Raw genomic sequence first — 24,153 nt, forward strand, 5'->3', positions numbered from 1 at the left:
TGTGTTTGGTGAAACTGGATCTGCTTATAAGCAACAAATGCTTTTATTCATGATTAAGAAACTGGTTCAGCATGTACAGTATATGGGAAGTCTCTGTACCTTCTACTCATTTTTGCTGTGAACCTAAAAATTCTCTAAAAAGTAAAAGCTATTAAAAATGGTTCACATCTTTGTATATTTTAAATCAATGAAATAAAATTTAATGGAATCTTAATTTATGAAACTCTGAACTCATCATGGTAATTTCTCAGTAAGATGACCATCAGTAAACTGGTAAAATCATACTTACCACACATTCAGTTAGTTAGAACTCTTGACATCTTCAACTGGATATTTTATGTGGTTTATCAGTGGGAATAGGAAGGGAAGGACAATGTGAGGGTTATACCAGTAGCATCAACACTTGATTGGCATGGACCCTAGAAAAGTAAAGCCTAAAGAACAAAAATTTTGCAGTGTTTATCCTTCAACAACCTGTATGTCTGGCAGGTGTAACTCTACCTTGGGTCAGACACTTCTGGCTAAAATAGCTTTATGATGCTTTAGCCATGAGTATCCTCCAGCTAAGTCCACCTGCTCACCAGGGCGACCTCTGATTATTATTAGGTTTCCTCTCTTTGTGTGCCTATTGGGAACATCTGTGCTTCTTTTTATATTATAAATATTCATTGAGGAACACTTGCTACCTGAAAAATCTTTTAATATTATTCCCCAACTAACATAGTTTGCGGAGAAGGCTATGGCAACCCACTCCAGTACTCTTGACTGAAAAATCCCATGGATGGAGGAGCCTGGTGGGCTGCAGTCCATGGGGTCAGGAAGAGTCGGACACGACTGAGCGACTTCACTTTTACTTTTCACTTTCATGCATTGGAGAAGGAAATGGCAACCCACTCCAGTGTTCTTGCCTTGAGAATCCCAGGAATGGGGGAGCCTGGTGGGCTGCCATCTATGGGGTCGCACAGAGTCAAGACACGACTGAAGTGACTTAGCAGCAGCAGCAGCAGCAACATAGTTTGAAAATGTTAAATGTCTCTTTCCTCATCAATAAAGTGGTGGGGGGGGCTAGATTCACTCATTGCTAGAGGGTCCCTTACTTCTAAAATTCTATAGCTTTATAAAATTAGTTCATCCCTTAACAAATTATTGAAATTATTTTACCTGGATATAGTTATAAATATTTAATGGCATGGTAAGATGTCCATACCATATTGTTAAAGTTAAAAAAAATTGTTAATTATTTCACTATGTTGTAAAAAAGAAAAAGGAGATTAACATATATAATACAGTGTTACTAACTAAAGTACAGATTTTGTTCAAATTTCACAAAATTTTATACTAGTGTCCATTATTTGTTTTCATATCTTATTCAAGATTCCACATCGTATTTAGTTGCATTGAGTAGTTTCAACTATATGAACAAATTCTGGTAAATTCTCTTTTCATCTTTTTTCTGTTACAAATATTTTCTAATTTTCCTTGTTACAGCTTCTTAGATACACCCATCATTTAAAAGTGGATATTTAATTTCCACATGCACAGGGTTTTAAAAATATCTTTGATATTAATTTCTCATTTAAATGCTTTCTTCTCTGTAATCACCTTCTGTGTTTTTTCAGTCCTCTAACTTTATTGAGAGTAATAAAGGCTCAATCAGTGGCTTTATTAAAGAGCTAAATCAAAAGATCTCTCTTGGCTAAACCAAAGATCTCTCTTGGTAAATGTCACATTGCACTTGAAAATTTGTGGGTTATTTTCAAATACCTTTTGATATTGATTTCTAACCATAATTCCACAGTGATAAGAGAACAGACTCTATAGTTTCAATACCTTTAGACCATGAAATTTTTCCACCTTGTTTTATGTCCCTGGATATGTTCCAGTGCCTCCTAGTTTATAGTCTATGGGAACTTGAATAGAATTTGTATTCTAAATAGATGTGTATAGTTTAATCCTGTATAGTTTAGTTTATATATGCTGCTAAGTCACTTCAGTCGTGTCCGACTCTGTGCGACCCCATAGACGGCAGCCCACCAGGCTCCCCCGTCCCTGGGATTCTCCAGGCAAGAACACTGGAGTGGGTTGCCATTTCCTTCTCCAATGCATGAAAGTGAAAAGTGAAAGTGAAGTCGCTCAGTCGTGTCCGACTCTTAGCGACCCCATGGACTGCAGCCTACCAGGCTCCTCTGCCCGTGGGATTTTCCAGGCAAGAGTACTGAAGTGGGGTGCCATTGCCTTCTCTGTAGCTTATATATATATGTATAAATAGGCATGTACATGCATGCTAAGTCACTTCAGTTGTGTCTGACTCTTTTTGATGCTATGAACTGTAGCCTGCCAGGCTCCTCTGTCCATGGGATTCTCCAGGCAAGAATACTGAAGTGGGTTGCCATGCTGCCCTCCAGGGGATCTTCCTGACTCAGGAATTGAACCTGCAGCTCTTAAGTCTCTTGCATTGGCAGGCAGGTTCTTTACCACTAGCACCACCTGGGAAGCCCATAAGTAGCTATATGCATTTATGAATTAGATATAGCACTGTGTTGATTGGATATTATTGATTTATCTCTGTGTAGTAAGATTACAGGTTTTTTATTTCCTCTTTTTCTCCTCCATAATTTACCAGTTGAATTAATTTTATAATAGGAAATGGCATTCAAATCTGAAAAAAACAAAGTGTCCTTGTCTTGTAAATTGTTTTAATTCAGCACTCTATGAAACCTAACGCAAAGGAAGATCCAACGAGGGACTTGAAACAGCTTCTCCAGGAGTTGAGAAGTGTGATCAACGAGGAGCCAACCGTGCCTCTGGGCAAGAGCGAAGAAGACGGGAGAGCACCATCTCTGGGGGTCTCCTTTGTGGCTGTGTAAGACTGAATGTGCTTCAGAGTGGGAAAGTGTCCCTCAACAGTGGTTGGCCATCACGTTGTCTACATGGGAGGTGGAGGTTACATTAACTTTGAGGGGTACGAGGACATTACCAGGAAAAATGATATGAAAGTAGAGGAGTTAGCAGAAGTGAAACTACTTGATATCGAGAGAAAATATTATTTGTTCTATTCAGAAATTAGGGCAAAGTGTCACCCAAAGTTACAGTCATACAGTAATTTATAGTTCCCAGCAAATTTCACATCCACAATCTTACTTGATTATCACAGCAACTGTTTGAGACAAGACAGAGCAGGATTTATTTATCCCATTTTAAAAATAAGAAAACCACAAGTTCCAAAAGGTTGACTTACCTACAGCCACGTATGGTGGAGCTAAAACTTGAACCCTGAGAACTGCATACTCCTCAAATATAAACTAATTGGAAAGCTTTGGCTCTCTAGGCATCCATGCCAGTGACTTAAATTAATATAAAGTCAGATCCAAAAAGTGATTCAACCAGTCTACCAGCCACTGACTGCATGTACTTACAGAAATCAAATAGTGTTTTAAAATTTTAATGTATGCTATTATTAAATTAACTTAGAGGATTTTAGCACAGTATATATACTATATTATTAGCTTTACAACATTAATTATATGTTATTAGTATTATAACAACCCACTTTTGTAACATTTGTTTCTTGGTTATATAGCAAATATCTCAAAATCATACTCTATGACACAATGCTTATATGTAAACAATCTCCAGTTTCTTTAAGATATTCAGATAGTGTTTATTAATCTGAGGTAGCAAAATATTAATTGGATTTGTCTGTTTTACTAATAATATTTGTTAATAGTTCAGTTCAGTTCAGTCGCTCAGTCGTGTCCGACTCTTTGCGACCCCATGAATCGCAGCACGCCAGGCCTCCCTGTCCATCACCAACTCCCAGAGTTCACTCAGACTCACGTCCATCGAGTCAGTGATGCCATCCAGCCATCTCATCCTCTGTCGTCCCCTTCTCCTCCTGCCCTCAATCCCTCCCAGCATCAGAGTCTTTTCCAGTGAGTCAACTCTTCGCATGAGGTGGCCAAAGTACTGGAGTTTCAGCTTTAGCATCATTCCTTCCAAAGAAATCCCAGGGCTGATCTCCTTCAGAATGGACTGGTTGGATCTCCTTGCAGTCCAAGGGACTCTCAAGAGTCTTCTCCAACACCACAGTTCAAAAGCATCAATTCTTCGGCGCTCAGCCTTCTTCACAGTCCAACTCTCACATCCATACATGACCACAGGAAAAACCGTAGCCTTGACTAGATGGACCTTTGTTGGCAAAATAATGTCTCTGCTTTTGAATATGCTATCTAGGTTGGTCATAACTTTCCTTCCAAGGAGTAAGCATCTTGTAATTTCATGGCTGCAGTCACTATCTGCAGTGATTTTGGAGCCCAGAAAAATAAAGTCTGACACTGTTTCCACTGTTTCCCCATCTATTTCCCATGAAGTGATGGGACCAGAAGCCATGATCTTTGTTTTCTGAATGTTGAGCTTTAAGCCAATTTTTTCACTCTCCACTTTCACTTTCATCAAGAGGCTTTTGAGTTCCTCTTCACTTTCTGCCATAAGGGTGGTGTCATCTGCATATCTGAGGTTATTGATATTTCTCCTGGCAATCTTGATTCCAGCTTGTGCTTCTTCCAGTCCAGTGTTTCTCATGATGTACTCTGCATATAAGTTACATAAACAGGGTGACAATATACAGCCTTGACATACTCCTTTTCCTATTTGGAACCAGTCTGTTGTTCCATGTCCAGTTCTAACTGTTGCTTCCTGACCTGCATGCAGATTTCTCAAGAGGCAGGTCAGGTGGTCTGGTATTCCCGTCTCTTGAAGAATTTTCCACAGTTTATTGTGATCCACACAGTCAAAGGCTTTGGCATAGTCAATAAAGCAGAAATAGATGTTTTTCTGGAACTCTCTTGCTTTTTCCATGATCCAGCGGATGTTGGCAATTTGATCTCTGATTCCTCTGCCTTTTCTAAAACCAGCTTGAACATCAAGAAGTTCACGGTTCACATATTGCTGAAGCCTGGCTTGGAGAATTTTGAGCATTACTTTAGTAGCGTGTGAGATGAGTGATAGTAGTAAAATATTAGTGATTGTCTGGTTACTTAACATAACATTGCATTCTCTGAATCACATCAGAAACATCCCCTTGTCACTCCATCCAAGAACACTTGTATGTGCAGAATACTTTTTAAAAAAAGTTCTCATGCATTTTACTTATTTTTTTCGATTTTTAAGTTGAAGTATAGTTGGTTTACAATGTTGTTTTAATTTCTGCTGTATAGCAAAGTGATTTACTTACAGATCCATGTACACTCTGTTTTAAATATTCTTTTCCATTATGGTCTATCATGGGATATTGAATATAGGTGTCTATGCTCTACAGTAGGGCCTTGTTGATTATGTATTTTGTATATAAAGGCTTACATCTGCTGACCCCAAACTCCCACTCCTTCCCTTTTCCACCCTCCTTCTCCCTTGGCAACCAGCAGCCTGTTCTCTGTGTCCGTCATTCTGTCCCTGTTTCATAGCTAGGTCAATCTGTGTCATAGTTTAGATTACAGATACAGGTGATATCATGTGGTATTTGTCTTTCTCTTTCTGACTTGTTTCACTTAGTATCATCATCTCTGGTCGCATCTGTGTTGCTGCAGATGGCATTATTTTGTTCTTTTGCTGACTAGTATTCCACTATATGTATGTACCACATCTTCTTTATCCATTTGTCTGTCAAAGGACAGTTAAGTTGTTGCCATATCTTGGCTATTATGGATAGCAGAGCACTTTGGTTGTTGTCATAATTCTATAATGTGCTTTCGCCGGGGCAGTATTTATTAAGCTCATTTGACCAATGATTACATTGACATAGATTGAATTGCCGCCTCCTAGGAGACAGAGAGACAAAGTTAGAAGTAAACAAAGTAAACATTAGAGCCCCTGGCTTCCAGAACTAATCGTTCCACAAGATTACCATGACTTCCCTGATCAAATTCCATCACTTCAACCACTACAGATGTGCTTGACTATATTGGACTCTGTTGAACATGAATATATTTGGCCCCTGCCTTTAGAGAATTTATGTTAATTTGCTATAATTCTACAAATGACCTTGTCACCAAAGCCTAAACTCAGCCTAAAGCTTTTAAAGGTTCAGGAACAAAAGCATTTCTAAGTTGACAAACTCCATGGGTAGCCCTTTGCAAAACTTGGAGACCTAAAATCTACCCTTGTGCATTAAAGAAGAGTTAAATACATATGAGCAATTGATTCTAAAAATACATGGAATCTGGAAATTATTCTTTGTATAATTAACTGAGGGTTATATTTATCTATAGAAAGATAATAGAGTAAGAGATTGCATTACTGAATCAAGCCTGAGATTAGTGATATGCCATAGGTAAGAGGAATCTGAGATTCTGAATCTTATTCATTGCCTAAGAATTGTACATGTGACCAGATAATTGGGGAAGTCTGGATAGTTTAGATGGGAATTGATGGAAAGCCTTAACAGAGTTTAACTGAAACAAAAAAGGATTTTAGTGAAATATACTAAAGTAACTTACTTTCTAGAAGTCAACTTAATAGGCTTTTTTTTTTTTTTTTTTGCTGCTGTTTACCCAGATGAAGATATTTCTGTGGTATGCCATTCCAAAAATGGAATACTTTTCCTATAGTTACAATAGCTTACATAGCTTTCGAGAAAAAGGTGATCTCAAAGGAAGTTGCAACAGCCTCAATATAGGGTTATAAGAACCTTACTGAAAACAGTCCTATTTTTATCAATAATCTAATAGCTGAATGTTTAAATGAAACCATTAAAAAGAGCATTAAAAAGAGAGATTACATCCATAACCCCTAAACAAAAACAACTTCTGAGAACTGTCTTTAGCCAAAAAGGAGAAAAGCTACTCTTAGTTTGTTACTCAGTCAGACACAGAAGGCATTGCCTGCAGGTCTTCAGTCGGAGAAGGCGATGGCACCCCACTCCAGTACTCTTGCCTGGAAAATCCCGTGGGCAGAGGAGCCTGGTGGGCTGCAGTCCATGGGGTCGCGAAGAGTCGGACACGACTGAGCGACTTCACTTTAACTTTTCACTTTCATGCGTTGGAGAAGGAAATGTCAACCCACTCCAGTGTTCTTGCCTGGAGAATCCCAGGGACGGTGGAGCCTGGTGGGCTGCCGTCTATGGGGTTGCACGGAGTCGGACACGACTGAAGTGACTTAGCAGCAGCAGCAGGTTTTCAGTAGCTCCCAGCATCTGCTGCATTCAACACATGGTTCTCAGACTGACACTGAAGTATCTCCCTGGCTGGTCACCAGCCTGCTTTCCTCCTGTACTGAGCTCTGGCCAAAATGGACTGCTTCTGATTCCCAGAGGGGTCCATGTCCTTCTGTCTTCAAGCTTCTCTCCATACATTCTCTCCACTGGGAAGAGCGAGCACCCCAGTCTCACTCTTTTGAATCTGCATCTGTCTAAAAGCAGTATTCAGAGGAACAATTTGGTTTGATCACTAAGTTAAAATAACATCACATAGTCTTTAACTTCTCCCACCCTCTGCCAACAGAAGCAACAACTCATTAAGGGAATCCACTGAAGGCAGCAAATCAAGTGAAACTTTTAGCAGGTAAGAAACCATCTGACCAGCCCCTGACTTTCAAAATGTCCCCTTTACTACTATTTTTCATTCATTCATTCATTAGAATATCGTTCACTGCCTGTGATGTGCCGAGTTCTGTGCTAGGCCCATGGGATGTAACAGCAGGTGAGACACACATGGGCCCTGTCCTCAAGTTGCTTATAGTTGTAGGGTCTATTTATTGACTGACTGCCAGGAAAAACTTTTATCTTTCTATTCTTACTGCTTATGAAAAAATAGCGATATTAGAGTCCTCTTTATATCATAGAATATGAAAATGAATTCTAGTGTTTAAATTCCAGTTAGGCAAAGAAAGGCCTATTCATTACTGTATCTTTCAGTTCAGTTCAGTCGCTCAGTCGTGTCCGACTCTTTGCGACCCCATAAATCGCAGCATGCCAGGCCTCCCTGTCCATCACCAACTCCCAGAGTTCACTCAGACTCACGTCCATCGAGTCAGTGATGCCATCCAGCCATCTCATCCTCTGTCGTCCCCTTCTCCTCCTGCCCCCAATCCCTCCCAGCATCAGAGTCTTTTCCAATGAGTCAACTCTTCACATGAGGTGGCCAAAGTACTGGAGTTTCAGCTTTAGCATCATTCCTTCCAAAGAAATCCCAGGGCTGATCTCCTTCAGAATGGACTGGTTGGATCTCCTTGCAGTCCAAGGAACTCTCAAGAGTCTTCTCCAACACCACAGTTCAAAAGCATCAATTCTTCGGCGCTCAGCCTTCTTCACAGTCCAACTCTCACATCCATACATGACCACTGGAAAAACCATAGCCCTGACTAGACGGACCTTTGTCGGCAAAGTAATGTCTCTGCTTTTCAATATGCTATCTAGGTTGGTCATAACTTTCCTTCCAAAGAGTAATTGTCTTTTAATTTCATGGCTGCAGTCACCATCTGCAGTGATTTTGGACCAAGCATTTTGCCTGCTTTTCAGTAAATATTTTTTTGTGAATGAATTAAAGCAGATACTTTCTTACTGTCCCTACCGTTTGATCAATATTCAGTGAACTTGAATCTTTATAAATACAGCTTTCTCTTAGCCTAAAATAAACAAGTTTTGATTTTCTTCTAACCTAGGTGTGTAACATTACACTCACTGATCCTGTTAATAATATCTGCAGCCATCTACTATCTGGGTGTTTTTGACTTATCTCATTTAGTCTGTCTAATCAAATCTATGATATAGGCATTATTATCCCCATATATAGGTTAGAAATGAAGACGCAGCTTGCCCAGCAATTTACCAAGGTCATACAGCTTGTAAATAAAGGAACCAGAATTGAACTCAGTTCTAACCTGCTTCTGAGCTCAGGCTTATAACCACTCCTGGTTCTGCTTCTGGGTACCTAGACAATCAGGATGTTGGCAAGGTTACACTCCTTTTAGAAGCCCTTGGGATTAATGCATTCCCTTCCCTTTCTCTTTGAGAGCTTTTGGGCCTCTAGCGCTTCGTTCTTTGCACTCTTTGCCTTGTGGCTCCTTCCTCCGTCTTCACAGCCTCTGAGGTGGCATCCTCAAGTCTTCTGCTGGGATTGTCACATCACCCTCTCTCTTCTGTGTGAAATCTCCCCGTACCTTCCTCCTGTAAAGAGATTTGTGATGCCATATAGATAATGTAGGTGTGTCTCCACATACTCCAGGACAGTCTCCCCATCTTAAGACCCTTGATGTAATCACATCTGCAGTCTCTAGTGCCATGTAAGGTAACATTCATAGGCTGTTGGTATTTGGACAGATATATTTGACAATCATTATTCATCCCACCACACTGCTTTTAAAGCCACTTTACCACTCTCACATACCTTTGTGGTAGCCTCTACATTGTTCAGTGTGGATGTCTTAAATCTCTAGTCTCTTGTAAGTTCCAATCACTTCTGTGAATCAGTTTCAAATTGCTCTGCCTGAAGCACACCTCAGACTACGGTCCCAGCCCCAAGACCTTCAAAGGCTCCCCATTGCCTAGTGCAGCAAGAACAGACTCCTTACCCTGATAATGAAGACTGTACAACACAGCCATGACCTTTTTACCAAGGCTTTTCTCCTACTATTCTCAAACGTTTTGGTCTCAGAACAGACACCTTGCCCTGATAATGAAGACTACACAATACAGCCATGACTTTTTCTAAGGCTTTCCTCCTAATATTCTCAAACTTTTTGGTCTCAGGACCCCTTTGCACTCACAAATATCACTGAGGATTCCAAAGAGCTTTTGTTTACGTAGATCATTTCTATTTTTAGTATTGGAAAATAAAATTAAATTTTAATTTTTAAAAAATTAAAACAATTTGATACTTAAAGATAAGCAAAGTAAGTATATTACAGGTTTCCATAATAAAATAGTTTATTATGAAAAATAACTTTTCAAACAAAAACATCATTAAGAAGACTTCATTTTACAGTTAATGCATGGCTTAATAAAAGGTAGCTATATTCTCATACCTGCCTCTGCATTTTTCTGGTATGATATCAGATATCATGGAGGCTCTGGGAAACTCCACTGTATACTTATGAGAGACTAAGAGTTAAAAAGAAAATAATATCTTAGTATTCTAATAAAGTTAGTGTTGACCTCACAAAGCCCCTTTTCAAGGGCACCACTTTGAGAACTGCTGTCATAATATTTTCAAACTGGTACCAACCCACAGAGAACTTTGTGGTGTAGTTCACCTTACTGATTTAAATAGGTCTGATAGTTTTGTAAAGTGACACTTATTATTGCTAAGAGAGGCTAGTTTTTTCCTTGGTTTTTAAATTTTGAATGAGTCATTAAGAGTGCATCTCTTAGAATACATGAGAGAAATACTGGGTTTTATACATATTATTACAAAAAAGAATTTTGCAACCAAGATTATATGTTATTACATTTTCATTCTGCAAAATGTTCTTAGGCACTGAATACATAAGGATGACGTAACTCGGGTTCTCCCTCATAGGGTAGTTTAGGACTTCTGCAGTTTAGGGTCACAGCTACCATCTTGGGTTTGTACATTAAGCCATCACTTTTGCCTTCACCAGTTTGTTCTTGTTGATAAATCTTAGCACTGAATTTGGAAATGGAATGTTTCTGCATGACCATTCTTATGTTTCCAGAGAGCCAGTCACGTTACACGTAGCAGAGTTGGAAGATCCACCTGGTTGCTTTGTATTCCCATCTGCAGGTGAGTTTTTAATGAAAGCACAAAAATTGGGCCTGCTTAAAGTTTACAGTGGATTCCCTTTCACTCGCTGCTAGTCCCCTCATTTTTTACACCATGTAACTTACTAATTATGTTGTTGATTGGGTGTCACCTCCTGCTAGACAGATCTGCACAAGGGCAAATGACTTTAGTGGTTGGGAAATACCCCAGTACCCAGACCCTTCCCGGGACATAGCAGGCCCTTAAATAATTCAGTAGATTATTCAGTAAAAATATTCAGTAAATAATTTCTGAATGAGTGAAAAGAAAAAGATATGAGACAGATTGGTCTCCATATACTTTCCAAAGTGTGCTTTATAAAACAAGATAAAGGAAGAAATTGAAAGATAGCAGAATCTGCTGAAAAACAAAGTGGCACAACTTGAACTAGAAATGGAAAAAAATAAAAATTAGGATAGGAAGGGCTGAGATCATAATCAGGGACATGACAGACCCCTAGAGAAAATTGCAGAAGAGGAATTTTTTAAACTAAGAAACGTGAAAGATAATGGTAGAGTATATGTTGCATTTGGAAGGCAAAGGCAAACCAGCAGACACATAATCAGCCCTGCTATGGAAGAAGACAAAATAAATGGAAAAGAACAAAACTGATAATGATGGTTATTCAGTAAAAGTTTACTATAAATCTGGACAGTAATGTAAGTAGGGAAAATCGAGGTGTGAGGTGAAATAGAAGGAAAGTTTCCAGGTTTTCTTGTCTTTTGTAGAAGAATGTAAATGTATATCTAACATCAAAGCAATATTCTTAAATAAATTCTACTTCTTAATTTTTAAATTTTTAACTTGTGAGGAATCTTTATGAACTAATATTATATTTTGAACAAAAGAACATTTATTTGAAGTTGAACAATTTCCTTAGATTTTACTTCAGTTTTATGTTTATACTTATGTTTTACCGTTTACCCAGCATATATCCATGCTTTATTAGATTAATATAAGTGAATGCTTTTACCTTTTTTCATAAATTGTGAGTACCTTAGAACATGTTAACTCCATTTACTTTCCTTCCAGCTTACACAGAATCGTTGTCACGTATTTTAATTCTAAAGGTAAAATACCATAAGGGGTCATTTCCACTGTGTTGTGCCATTAAAATTCATCTAGACGCACACACACATTCACACTTTATCTTGTATCTGCTGTCATTTTACTCATGCCTTTACTGTTTCCTTTAACATATTCTCCCAGTTTCTGTTTGTCTAAACTAGTCTTTATTTTATCCCCACTTTTGGCAAGTATTTTTGCTAAGTATAGGATTCTAGGTTAACATTTTTCTTTCCTTTTGAGTTTTCCATTGTTTTCCGGCTTCCAGTGTCTCCACTAAGAAGTCAGCTCTAAATTTAATTATTCCTCATTTCAATGTAACCTGTCATTTTTCCCTCCTGGAAGCTTTAAGATTGTTTTTTGTCTTTGGGTTTGGGTTTATTTTCTGGCAGTTTTTACTGATACACCTAGGTATAGTTTTCTTTATATAGGAAGAACTTGTTTGTGGTTTGCGGTAAATGCTGTTGAATCTGGGTAGTCTGTGCCTCCATCATCCAGACCTTGCGGGTCTATGCCTGTTATCTGTATTTTTTTTTCTTGGTTTCCTGCCATGTCATTTTGACTCCTCGTGGTGGTGTTGTTCAGTCACTAATTTGTGTCCGACTCTTTGCAATCTCATGGACTGCAGCACACCAGGCTTGCCTGTCCTTCACCATCTACCAGACTTTGCTCAAATTCATGTCAATAGAGTCAATGATGCTATCCAACCATCACATCCCCTGCTGCCCACTTCTCCTCCTGTCCTCAACATTCCCAGCATCAGGGTCTTTTCCAGTGAGTCAGCTCTTCGAATCAGGTGGCCAAAGTATTGGAGCTTTAGCTTCAGCATCAGTCCTTCCAGTGAATATTCAGAGTTGATTTCCTTTGGGATTGACTGGTTTGATCTCCTTGCTGTTCGAGGGACTCTAAAGAGTCTTCCCCACACCACAATTTGAAAGCATCAATTATTCAGTGCTCAGCCTTCTTTATGGTCCAACTCTTACATCTATACATGACTACTGGGGAAAAAACCATAGCTTTGACCATACAGACATTTATCAGCAAAGTGATGTCTCTGCTTTTTAATATGCTGTCTAGGTTTATCATAGCTTTCCTTCCAAAGAGCAAATGTCTTTTAATTTCATGGCTGCAGTCACTGTCTATGGTGATTTTGGAGCCCAAGAAAATAAAATCTGTGACTGTTTCCACTTTTCCCCCTTATATTTGCCAAGAAGTGCTGGGACTGAATGCCATAATCTTGGTTTTCTTAATGTTGAGTTTTTTTTTTTTAATTTTATTTTATTTTTAAACCTCAAACACTGTATTAGTTTTGCCAAGCCAACTTTTTCTCTCTCCTCTTTCACCCTCATCAGGAGGCTCCTTAGTTTCTCTTCTCTTTCTGCCACTAGAGTGGAATCATCTGCATAGCTGAGGTTGTTGATATTTCTCCCAGATATTTTGATTCCAGTTTGTACTTCATCCAGCATGGCATTTCATACAATGTACTCTACATATAAGTTAAATAAGCACATTGACAACATACAGCTTGTCATAGTCCTTTCCTAATTTTAAACCAGTCAGTTGTTCCATGTCCAGTTCTAACTGTTGCTTCTTTACCTGCATACAGGTTTCTCAGGAGACAGGTAAGGTGTTCTGGTATTCCCATCTCTATAAGAATTTTCTACCGTTTATTATGATCCACACAGTCAAAGGCTTTAGTAGTCAATGAAGCAGAAGTAAATGTTTTTATGGAATTCTCTTACTTTCTCTGTGATTGAACAAATGTTGGCAATTTGATCTCTGATTCTTCTGCCTTTTCTAAACCCAGCTTGTACATCAAGAAGTTCTCGGTTCACGTACTGCTGAAGCCTAGCTTGAAGGATTTTGAGCATAACCTTACTAGCATGTGAAATGAATGCAGTTGTATGATACTTTGAATATTCTTTGACACTGCCCTTCTTTGGGATTGGAATGAAAAAACTGACCTTTTCCAGTCCTGTGGCCACTGCTGAGTTTTCCAAACTTGCTGACATATTAAGTGTAGCACTTTTACAGCATCATCTTTTAGGATTTGAAATAGCTCAGTTGGAATTCCATCACCTCCACTATCATTGTTTGCAGTAATGCTTCCTAAGGCCCACTTGACTTCACACTCCAGGATGTCTGGCTCTAGGTGAGTGACCACACCATCGTGATTAGTCAGGTCATTAAGACCTTTTTTGTATAGTTCTTCTGTGTATTCTCTCCACCTTTTCTTAATATCTTCTGCTTTTGTTAAGTTCTTACCATTTCTGTCCTTAATCGTGCCCATCCTTGCATGAAATGTTCCCCTGATCTCTCCAGTTTTCTTGAAGCAATATCTAGTCTTTCCCATTCTATTATTTTTTTCTACTTCTTTGCATTGTTCACTGAGGAAGGCCTTCTTATCTCTCCTTGCTATTCTCTGGAACGCTGCATTCAGTTGGATACATCTTTCCCTTTCTCTCTTGCTTTTGCTTCTGTTCTTTCCTCAGCTATCTGTAAAGCCTCCTCAGACAACTACTTTGCCTTCTTGCATTTCTTTTTTGGGGGGGGATGATTTTGGTCACTGCCTCCTACACAGTGTTACAAACCCCTGTCCATAGTTTTTCAGGCACTCTGTCTGCCAGATCTAATCCCTTGAGTCTATTCATCAAGTCCACTGTAAGGGACAAAATCATAAGGGATTTGATTTAGGTCATACCTGAATAGACTAGTGGTTGCCCCTATTTTCTCCAATTTAAACCTGAATTTGGTAATAAGGAGCTCATGGTCTGAGCCACAGTCAGCTCCAGGTCTTGTTTTTGCTGACTATATAGAGCTTCTCCATCTTTGTCTGCAAAGAATATAATCAATCTGATTTTGGTATTGACCATCTGGTGATGTCCATGTGTAGAGTCTTCTCTTGTGTTGTTGGAAGAAGATGTTTGCTATGAGCAGTGTGTTCTCTTGTCAAACCTCTGTTAGCCTTTGCCCTGCTTCATTTTGTACTCCAAGGCCAAATTTGCCTGTTAATTCCGGGTATCTCTTGACGACCCACTTTTGCATTCTAATCTCCTATGATGAAAAGGACATCTTTTTTTAGTGTTAGTTCTGGAAGATCTTGTAGGTCTTCATAAAACTGGTAAAATTCAGCTTCTTCAGCATCAGTGGTTGGGGTATAGACTTGGATTACTATGATGTTGAATGGTTTGCCTTGGAGACGAACCGAGATCATTCCGTCATTTTTAAGATTACACCCAAGTACTGCATTTCGGACTGTTTGTTGACTATGAGGGCTACTCCATTTCTCCTAAGGGATTGTTGCCCACAGTAGTACATATCATGATCATCTGAATTAAATTTGCCCATTCCAGTCCATTTTAGTTCACTGATTCCTAAAATGTCCATGTTCACTCTTGCCATCTCCTGCTTCACCGTGTCCAATTTACCTTGATTCATGGACCTAACACTCCAGGTTCCTTTGAGATATTGTTCTCTATAGCCTCAGACTTTACTTCCATCACCAGACACATCTGCAACTGAGCATCATTTCCACTTTGGCCCAGCCACTTCATTCTTTCTGGAGCTATTAGTAACTGCCCTCTTCTCTTCTCCAGTAGCATATCAGACACCTTCAAACCTGAGGAGTTCATCTTCTAGTGTCTTATCTTTTTGTCTTTTCATACTGTTCATGGGGTTCTCATGGCAAGAATACTGGAGTGGTTTGCCATTTCCTCCTCCAGTGGACCACATTTGTCAGAACTCTTCACTATGACCCATCCGTCTTGGGTGGCCTGCAGGGCTTGGTTCACAGCTTCACTGAGTTAGGCAAGCCCCTTTGCTACAACAAGGCTGTGATCCATGAAGGGGGTCTCCTCATATGCTTGGTTATTTTTATTGTATGACAAACATATACGAAAAACTGTTTCAGACTTAGAAAATGCTTTCAGGCTTAGAATAAGATTGCCTTCTTCCAGAGAAAATTCACGCTTGCCTCTGGTACTCAACCATACCAGCAATCCCAGATAAATTTAATCCAATCAGGAATTAAGCTAATTTGAAGACAGACCTCAGGACCCACAAGGGCAGGCTCAGTTCCTTATTCCTAGGATGTACCCCATTTCAGTTCCAATTCAAAGTCCTGGGTTTTACCAGAACACACCCCACCCACATGATTGGAAACATTTGAGAGTTTGATTTTTTGAGAGGTGTAGCATACTATTTTTAAATAATTCTGTCCTTTTACTTTTGTCCTTATAAAATTTTAGGAAGTCCATCTGTGAAAAATTCAGCTTCCCGTTCATTCCATTCTTCTCCTAAGAAGTCTCCGGTTCACTCACTCCTGACTAGTTCAGTTGAGGATTCCATAGGTTCCTCACCACAATATAGATCTACCAAACCTGTTCATTCACCTGATTCTGTTAAAGGTAAGAATGACCTGATTTCACTGATGAGATTAATTGTTTTCCTACTCGGTGATTTAAGAGTTCTTTTCCATAATTGGATTTAAGAAAGTTTCACATGGTGTTCTTATAGGTACACTCCAATTGATGCTGTGTGGTGGGTGTGTGTTTAAGTGGGTCTTATTTATTTATTTATTTGCCTTAGTTAAATAGAATAATTATTAATGCACAATACACATACACCTTAGTAAATAAACATAGTAGATATTACAGATAAATATTATCTCTTTCTCTGACATGAACAATGATCTTTTTCTCTATTTTATAAGATTTTGGGTCTTCTTGTAAATGCTGAGAATGAATGACTTTTCTTAGTTCAGTCGCTCAGTCATGTCTGACTCTTTGCGACACCATGAACCGCAGCACACCAGGCCTCCCTGTCCATCACCAACTCCCGGAGTCCACCCAAACCCATGTCCATTGAGTCAGAAATGCCATCAAACCATTTCATCCTCTGTTGTCCCCTTCTCCTCCTGCCCTCAATCTTTCCCAGCATCAGGGTCTTTTCCAGTGAGTCAGCTCTTCACATCAGGTGGCCAAAGTATTGGAGTTTCAGCTTTAGCGTCATTCCTTCCAAAGAAATCCCAAGGCTGATCTCCTTCAGAATGGACTGGTTGGATCTCCTTGCAGTCCAAGGGACTCTCAAGAGTCTTCTCCAACACCACAGTTCAAAAGCATCAATTCTTCGGCGCTCAGCCTTCTTCACAGTCCAACTCTCACATCCACACATGACCACTGGAAAAACCATAGCCTTGACTAGACGGACCTTTGTTGGCAAAGTAATGTCTCTGCTTTTGAATATGCTATCTAGGTTGGTCATAACTTTCCTTCCAAGGAGCAAGCGTCTTTTAATTTCATGGCTGCAGTCACCATCTGCAGTGATTTTGGAGCCCAGAAAAATAAAGTCAGCCACTGTTTCCACTGTTTCCCGATCTATTTGCCATGAAGTTATGGGACAAGATGCCATCATCTTCGTTTTCTGAGTGTTGAGCTTTAAGCAGGCTTTTTCACTCTCCTCTTTCACTTTCATCAAGAGGCTCTTTAGTTCCTCTTCACGTTCTGCCATAAGGGTGGTGTCATCTGCATATCTGAGGTTATTGATATTCCTCCCAGCTATCTTGATTCCAGCTTGTGCTTCAAATTATGTCTGTTTTCTGTCTCTGTAAGTGCAAGTATCTGTTATACAAACTTACCAAAGTGTCCTCATTTTTAAAATTTTGAGTTCATTTATTATTAATAAAGACAGGTGAGAAAAAAATGACTTGCTTTAGAATAAGCCTGAAAAAATGAAAGTGGACATTAAGTATATATAAATGCTGAATTGAGCTTGAAATGTTTTTCATCATATATGATGTCAGTGCTCTCTGGTATCATTCTCTTTGATAAGAGGTAAATTAGTCAAGTTGTTGCATCATTGTTAAGTCAGTTCCTGGTCTTTTGAAATTCTATGCCTAACATATTTTTAGATTCTTAAAAAAAAAAAAAATCAGGACTTAATCATAGCTTTTAGCACATTTTCTTTTTTTGTCATCTTTTTCTGCATCTGGGTCCTCCTTCATCTCTTATACTTCTAAATTCTTTAATTAAAAAAAAAAATTTGCTGTGCTGTGTTGTGCTTAATTGCTCAGTCTTGTCCAACTCTCTGCAACCCCATAGACTGCAGCCTGGAGAAGGGCATGGCAACACACTCCAGTATTCTTGCCTGGAGAATCCCATGGACAGAGGAGCCTGGCGGGCTACATTCCATCATGGGGTCCCAAAGAGTCAGACACAACTGAGCGATGAAGCACAGCACAGCACAGACTGTAGCTAGCCAGGCTCATCTGTCCATGGAATTCTCCAGGCAAGAATACTGGAGTGAGTAGCCATGCCCTCCTCCAGGGGATCTTCCCAACCCAGTGATCGAACCCAGGTCTCACCCATTATAGGCAGATTCTTCACCATCTGAGCCACCAGGGAAGCCCAATTACCTCATGATGACAACAGTGATTATTGCAGGAGCAGAACAGTGCTGCTGGTCACCTCATTATTAGTTTGTGGCTACATAATGGAAGATCCCCTGAGGAAGGGAATAGCTACCCACTCCAGTATTCTGGCCTAGAGAGTTCCATGGACTCTATAGTCCATGGGGTCGCAAAGAGTTGGACATGACTGAGCAACTTTCACTTTTACTTTCAATAGCATGGCATTTTCTTTTTTGTTCCCTGTTGTCAGATATTTGTCAAACATGTTTTACATTATTTACGTTAAAAATCTCTCAATGAGAAATTATTTTTTATTCTCTTGAACAAAAATAATTCCTAGATGATTGCCTTTAAAATCATCTTTAAAAAGTAAAAGGGTGTTTTCTTGACAGGAAAATGAGGTATCAAAATATTTTCAAGATTATACAGCAAGTCAGAGACTAAGCTTGAAATTAAAATCTTGTGATTGACAGCCAGTATGTTTTGGAGGTTGACAAAGCGTAGCGCACTTATTTGAGAATAGTTCCCAGGCTCGTAGCACCTCCTCAGCTGCAGCTGCCACATTTATTCTAGGTTCCTTGTGGTCGTGTCAGCATCCATACTGCTCCTGCAATATAATACTGTCCTCATTCAGGTGACAACAACTGATATGGGCACTTGGCCTCACACATTCAAAAATGTTTCCAGCGCCAGTATTAAATCTCGCTCCTCCAAACACTAAGTTACTGGAACTACACAGGTTTGGAATGAAAAGCTGTCTTTTAAAATGTAGGACATGTCATTAAACTTGAAGTGTTCTTCCCACTCATCCCACTTAATGCTGTGTGGTTACAAACTAGTAAATCAGATTGGTTTGAAACAAAATCATATAAGCTAGTATTGCAATATTTGGATACAGTATTTCTTTATTTTAAAATAGTGGTTTAAAGCTTCCATTATATTAAAAGAAAGGTTGTTTAACCCATAATTGGAACATTTCTAAAATGAAATATCAAATAGACTTTTAATATCACATCTAAGCAATTTTCTAATAGCTTCACAGTCTCAGCCAATAGAAACAACCGGAAAGACATGCAGGAAGCTCCAAACCAGACTGGAAAGCTTGCAAACTCTGGTAGAAGATTTACAGATGAAGAACCAAGGTACGGTGCACGTTTTTGGAGAGCTCATCCTAGCTCAAAAGAATACTCAGCCTTCCTTTCAGGTTAAGCCTCTTATCTGTAGATCCACTGAAAAGGATACACAACAGGCAATTCAGAAACCTCAGTCAGAATGTAAGAGTCTTCACCGTGACTAATGCCTGGATTAACAGGGTGACCTTGGGCAGGTCGCCTTAGCCCTCCTCTTTCATCTAATAGGGATGATAATATTGCTGACCAGCCCTCGGCAGGACACATGTTCTGAGTGGCTGAGTTCACGTGACACTTTACCATACACTGTCTTTCTTATCCTTTCAGGTCTGTAGATGAACATTTGTATGACAGTAGCGAGCATTACTCTTGCCTAGAAAATCCCATGGGTGGAGGAGCCTGGTGGGCTGCAGTCCATGGGGTCGCAAAGAGTCGGACATGACTGAGCGACTTCACTTTCACGCATTGGAGAAGGAAATGGCAACCCACTCCAGTGTTCTTGCCTGGAGAATCCCAGGGACGGGGGAGCCTGGTGGGCTGCCATCTATGGGGTCGCACAGAGTCAGACACGACTGAAGCAACTTAGCAGCAGCAGCGAGCATAAGGTGGCAGTTAATAGCCAGAAAACAAAACAACAGTATTTACCCTTATAGAAGATTTAATTACCATGGGCAGACTGTGCCACCCAATGAATCACTAAATAAATAAAGATAAACTATGTCTAAATGTGGACTTCCATATGTCTACACAAACTAGAGCTATTTGAACAAGAAATTGTTGTACTCTGCAGATGATAGACAACTTTTGGGACATGAATTCTAAGTGGATGTTCCCATGAATTCAGGAGGCTATCATGTTTTATGATTTCCTGATATAAATCCATGAATCCAGGAGACTTTGTCAGAGAGAAATAATTTTTGGAGTATACATGTTATTCTTGTTTCATCTCTAGAAAATAATACAGTCTTGCCAGATGGAAAATAATAACTTTCAAAAAATCATTTAAAAATAAATTTAACCTTATTATAATAAGTTGTTATTAGCATTTATTGAGCAGTTATCAGCTGTGTGCCAGGCGCTGTGTGCCAGGCCCTGTATGCAGCGTCTTGTCTGTGAGCTTCACAACACTGGGAGGTGCGTGCTAATATCTTGTCATTTGGTAATGAAGCTGAAGATCACAGTCAGTCAATAAGTTCTAAGTCACACAATGAGTAGTGGAGCTGCGAATTGATCTCTGCAATTTTTGACTCCAAAATCCACATTTTTAATGTACTAAAAGCTAAATTGTTACTAAAGAAAATCAACAAATTCTTTTTGATAACTCCAGATGTCTGTGTATATAAACATAAAGAAAAACATTTAAGTTTATCATAACTTTTTAGAGGAAGATTCATTATCTTATTGGCCCCATTTTTATTCACACTTTGACTTATATTTCTGACTATCTGACTAATCCTACCATGTAATAATCCAAATGGAAAGCATGTCATATTTGTTAAAAAATTTTTTTCTAATCTTTTTATTGGCTGCATTGTCTGGATGACATGTCTCTTGGAAATTATGAAACAGATATTTTGGAGAGAATGTGGGGAACATTTATCAAAATTTAAAGTACATGTATTCTCTGACCCAGAAACTCCACTTCCAGCAATTTATTCTGCAAGAAAAGTTGCACACACAAAAGTCTATTTACAGAAGTATTTCTTATAGCATTGTTTATAAGCAAAAATAAGGAAGTAACTTTAAAACGTTTATTTATTAACATGTTGGTACATCCACACAATGTAATGCTGTGCTGTCATAACAAAACCTGAGCTGAACTGGAAAGATATTGACATTTTAAGTGAATGAAAGCAAGCTGCAGAACGATTTAGACCACATTTCCATTTTTGTAAAGAAGACTTCTGTCTGTGTGTGTGTGCATATGTACTTGTGAAGATATTCACTAAAATGTTTATAGTGATGACCTCTTGCCTGGAAAATCCCATGGACGGAGGAGCCTGGTAGGCTCCAGTCCACAGGGTCGCTAAGAGTCAGACAGGACTGAGTGACTTCACTTTCACTTTTCACTTTCATGCATTGGAAAAGGAAATGACAACCCACTCCAGTGTTCTTGCCTGGAGAATCCCAGGGACAGGGGAGCCTGGTGGGCTGCCGTCTATGGGGTCACACAGAGTCGGACACGACTGAAGTGACTTAGCAGCAGCAGGGAGAAGGAGGTTCAATACACTGAGGGAATAAAAACAAAGAGTGATTTTTCTCTCTCTATGTACCCTTCTGAGGTGTTCAAATTATTTACAATTATTATGTATTACTTCTGTAACAATAATTATCATGTTATTATTTATTTGGCCACACAGTGCTGCTTCCCTGACCAGGAATTGAACCCATACCCTTGACAGTGAATGCACAGCATCCTAACCATTGGGCCATCAGGGAATTCCCTATCATGTTCATTGAAAACAACTAAAAGAGCAAAGATTTACCCTCAGCTCTGTTTCATAATTAAAGTCTTTTTAAAAAATGTGCTACTTTGCAGTTTTTAAGAACTTTTTGAGCTCAGCATGTATCTTTTCTATGGTAGCAAGCTGACCTTTTAAGAAATACATAATAGAAGTATGTATTTAAAGCCTGAGTATATGTTGCTTTTCTAACTTTGTTTTATCAACATTTTCAGCAATGTCTTCAATGATCAGAAATCAAGAAAAGAGAATACAGAAAGTGAAAGACCAGGAAAAAATGTTACTAAAATGATACATTGCTTGCCTATTCTTTACAGAGAGATGATGCCCGATTAATTGTGGTGTTACTTATAATTAATGCCCTGTGTACTTTTTTCTTTTTATGTGAAAATTTAATAAAAGATATCCTATCCTGTCCTGTAAGCTCTATTTTAAAATAAACTGTTCTTGAATGCTCTCTTAGTAAAACTTAAAGCGGTACTAGCTAGATGTGAATGTACCTTACAGGTATCAGTCCATGCTAATACCAGTGTGTGGGAATAATTGCGTTTTTTTTTTTTTAATTATTATCTTTATAGGTGCTGAGGCAATAGTCTTTTTTTTTTTTCAGCTTTATATGAAAGTAAAAGATGGGGTATAATGTCCAGACTGGAGAACGCAATGGCACCCCACTCCAGTACTCTTGCCTGGAAAATCCCATGGACGGAGGAGCCTGGTAGGCTGCTGTCCATGGGGTCGCAAAGAGTCGGACACGACTGAGCGACTTCACTTTCACTTTTCACTTTCCTGCATTGGAGAAGGAAATGGCAACCCACTCCAGTGTTCTTGCCTGGAGAATCCCAGGGACAGCAGGGCCTGGTGGGCTGCTGTCTATGGGGTCGCACAGAGTCGGACACGACTGAAGTGACTTAGCAGCAGCAGCAGCAATGCCCAGACAGAAGGACAAACTCCAAGGTCTTGACCGGATTCCTTCTGTGACCCTGAACTCAGTGTTCTGTCAATATCAGGGAGTGTTATCACAGAACAGAACACTGGGGCCTGTAATCAAAACATTTGGAGAAGTTTCTCTTTTTGCATATTAATAACTAGAAGGAAAGAGATAAAAGGCTCGCTATTCTTCAGCCAGTGGCTAACTTCTGTAGATCGAATGGATTCAGTCTGCCCTAAGTAGTGTTTCATAAATGAGTGGGGTTTGTATGTGAAATACTTTCCAACACCAATACCCAGTTCTCTGTGGACACCAACTAGTATCTGTGAGTCAGTTCAATTCTGACACTAACTACCTGGAGTTAGTGTCCTATTCTACAGACTTAAGAGCCCAGTCCCTCAGGACTAGGGCTTCCCAGCTGGCCCAGCAATAAAGAATCCACCTGCCAATGCAGGAAATGTGAGTTCAATCCCTGGATCAGGAAGATGCCCTGGAGAAAGAAATGGCAACCCACTCCAGTATTCTTGCCTGGGAAATCCCATGGACAGAGGACCCTGGTGGGCTACAGTCCATGGGGTTGCAGAAGAGTTGAACACAGCGACTAACCAACAACAACCCACAAGACGGCCCCTGCTTTATCGCAAGTCCTGGGCCACTTGTAGTTTTTGACTGGCTATAAATTGGGGAGTTCCCACATCCCCCTCTAAAGTTTCAATAATTTGCTAGAACTGATCACAGAAGTCAGGAAAGTGCTTAACTATTATGGTTTATTATAAAGGAGTAACTCAGGAACAGGCAAACGACAGGTGCACAGAGCAAGACACGGATGGGGGTGTGCCCTCTCAGGGCTCCCAGCCCCTTGATGGATCCTCCCACCCAGAAGCTCATTAAATGCCATCATTCAAGAGTGTCTCCAGAGCTTCATCTCCAGCCCCCTCCCCAGCCTGGAGATTGGTGTGGGGCTGGAAGTGGCAAGCCTGCGGTCCCACTTGGTCTTGTGGCCAGCCCTGACCTGAGGCTGTCTAGGAGCCCCACCTAAGTCACCTCACTAGCAGAAACTCAGGCATGGTCTAAGGGGCCTCATAATGAATAACAGAAGATACTACCATCTCTCGGGAAATTGTCAGGAACAAAGACCAAATGTATTTATTATACTATATGATGGGAACCCAATGAAAGACCAGAACAGATACAAAAATGTTTCAATTGTGTCAGAGACAACAGAAACAATTCACAGAAGCCAGCCTGTCCAAAACAAAAAGAGCCCCTGTTCCCCTTCCCCAGTACAGACGTCCCTGAGAAACTGCGGCCCTGCTAATGGCTCTGTTCCCAGCAAACCCCCCACCCCCGGCTCCAATCTACGTCTAGTCGCCTGACCGGGTCTCACTAATGACACCAGGACACAGCC

The 24,153-nt window shown here is 39.7% G+C and overlaps 1 protein-coding gene across 28 annotated transcripts in view; it reads left to right on the top strand.

The window, feature by feature from the left end:
• Positions 1 to 22,240, top strand: part of CCDC158 (coiled-coil domain containing 158) — an 86,161-nt gene extending 63,921 nt beyond the window's left edge. For 11 of the 28 annotated variants that reach the window (XM_044945765.2, XM_044945754.2, XM_044945756.2 and 8 more), the window contains 8 exons: positions 2,706 to 2,863; positions 7,497 to 7,556; positions 10,669 to 10,736; positions 11,787 to 11,824; positions 13,426 to 13,441; positions 16,067 to 16,225; positions 19,268 to 19,367; positions 22,033 to 22,240. In XM_044945765.2, coding sequence (XP_044801700.2) covers positions 2,706 to 2,863; positions 7,497 to 7,556; positions 10,669 to 10,736; positions 11,787 to 11,824; positions 13,426 to 13,441; positions 16,067 to 16,225; positions 19,268 to 19,367; positions 22,033 to 22,153 — 720 coding nt within the window. In that variant the 3' untranslated portion in view covers positions 22,154 to 22,240. Of the gene's footprint in view, positions 1 to 2,705; positions 2,864 to 7,496; positions 7,557 to 10,668; positions 10,737 to 11,786; positions 11,825 to 13,425; positions 13,442 to 16,066; positions 16,226 to 19,259; positions 19,368 to 22,032 lie in introns of those variants that run through there. The other 17 variants (XM_044945758.2, XM_044945761.2, XM_025289867.3 and 14 more) reach the window with 17 other exon arrangements.
• The last annotated feature ends 1,913 nt before the right edge of the window (positions 22,241 to 24,153 follow it).

This window comes from Bubalus bubalis, chromosome 7, assembly GCF_019923935.1.
Source record: "Bubalus bubalis isolate 160015118507 breed Murrah chromosome 7, NDDB_SH_1, whole genome shotgun sequence".
Classification (NCBI taxonomy): domain Eukaryota; kingdom Metazoa; phylum Chordata; class Mammalia; order Artiodactyla; family Bovidae; genus Bubalus; species Bubalus bubalis.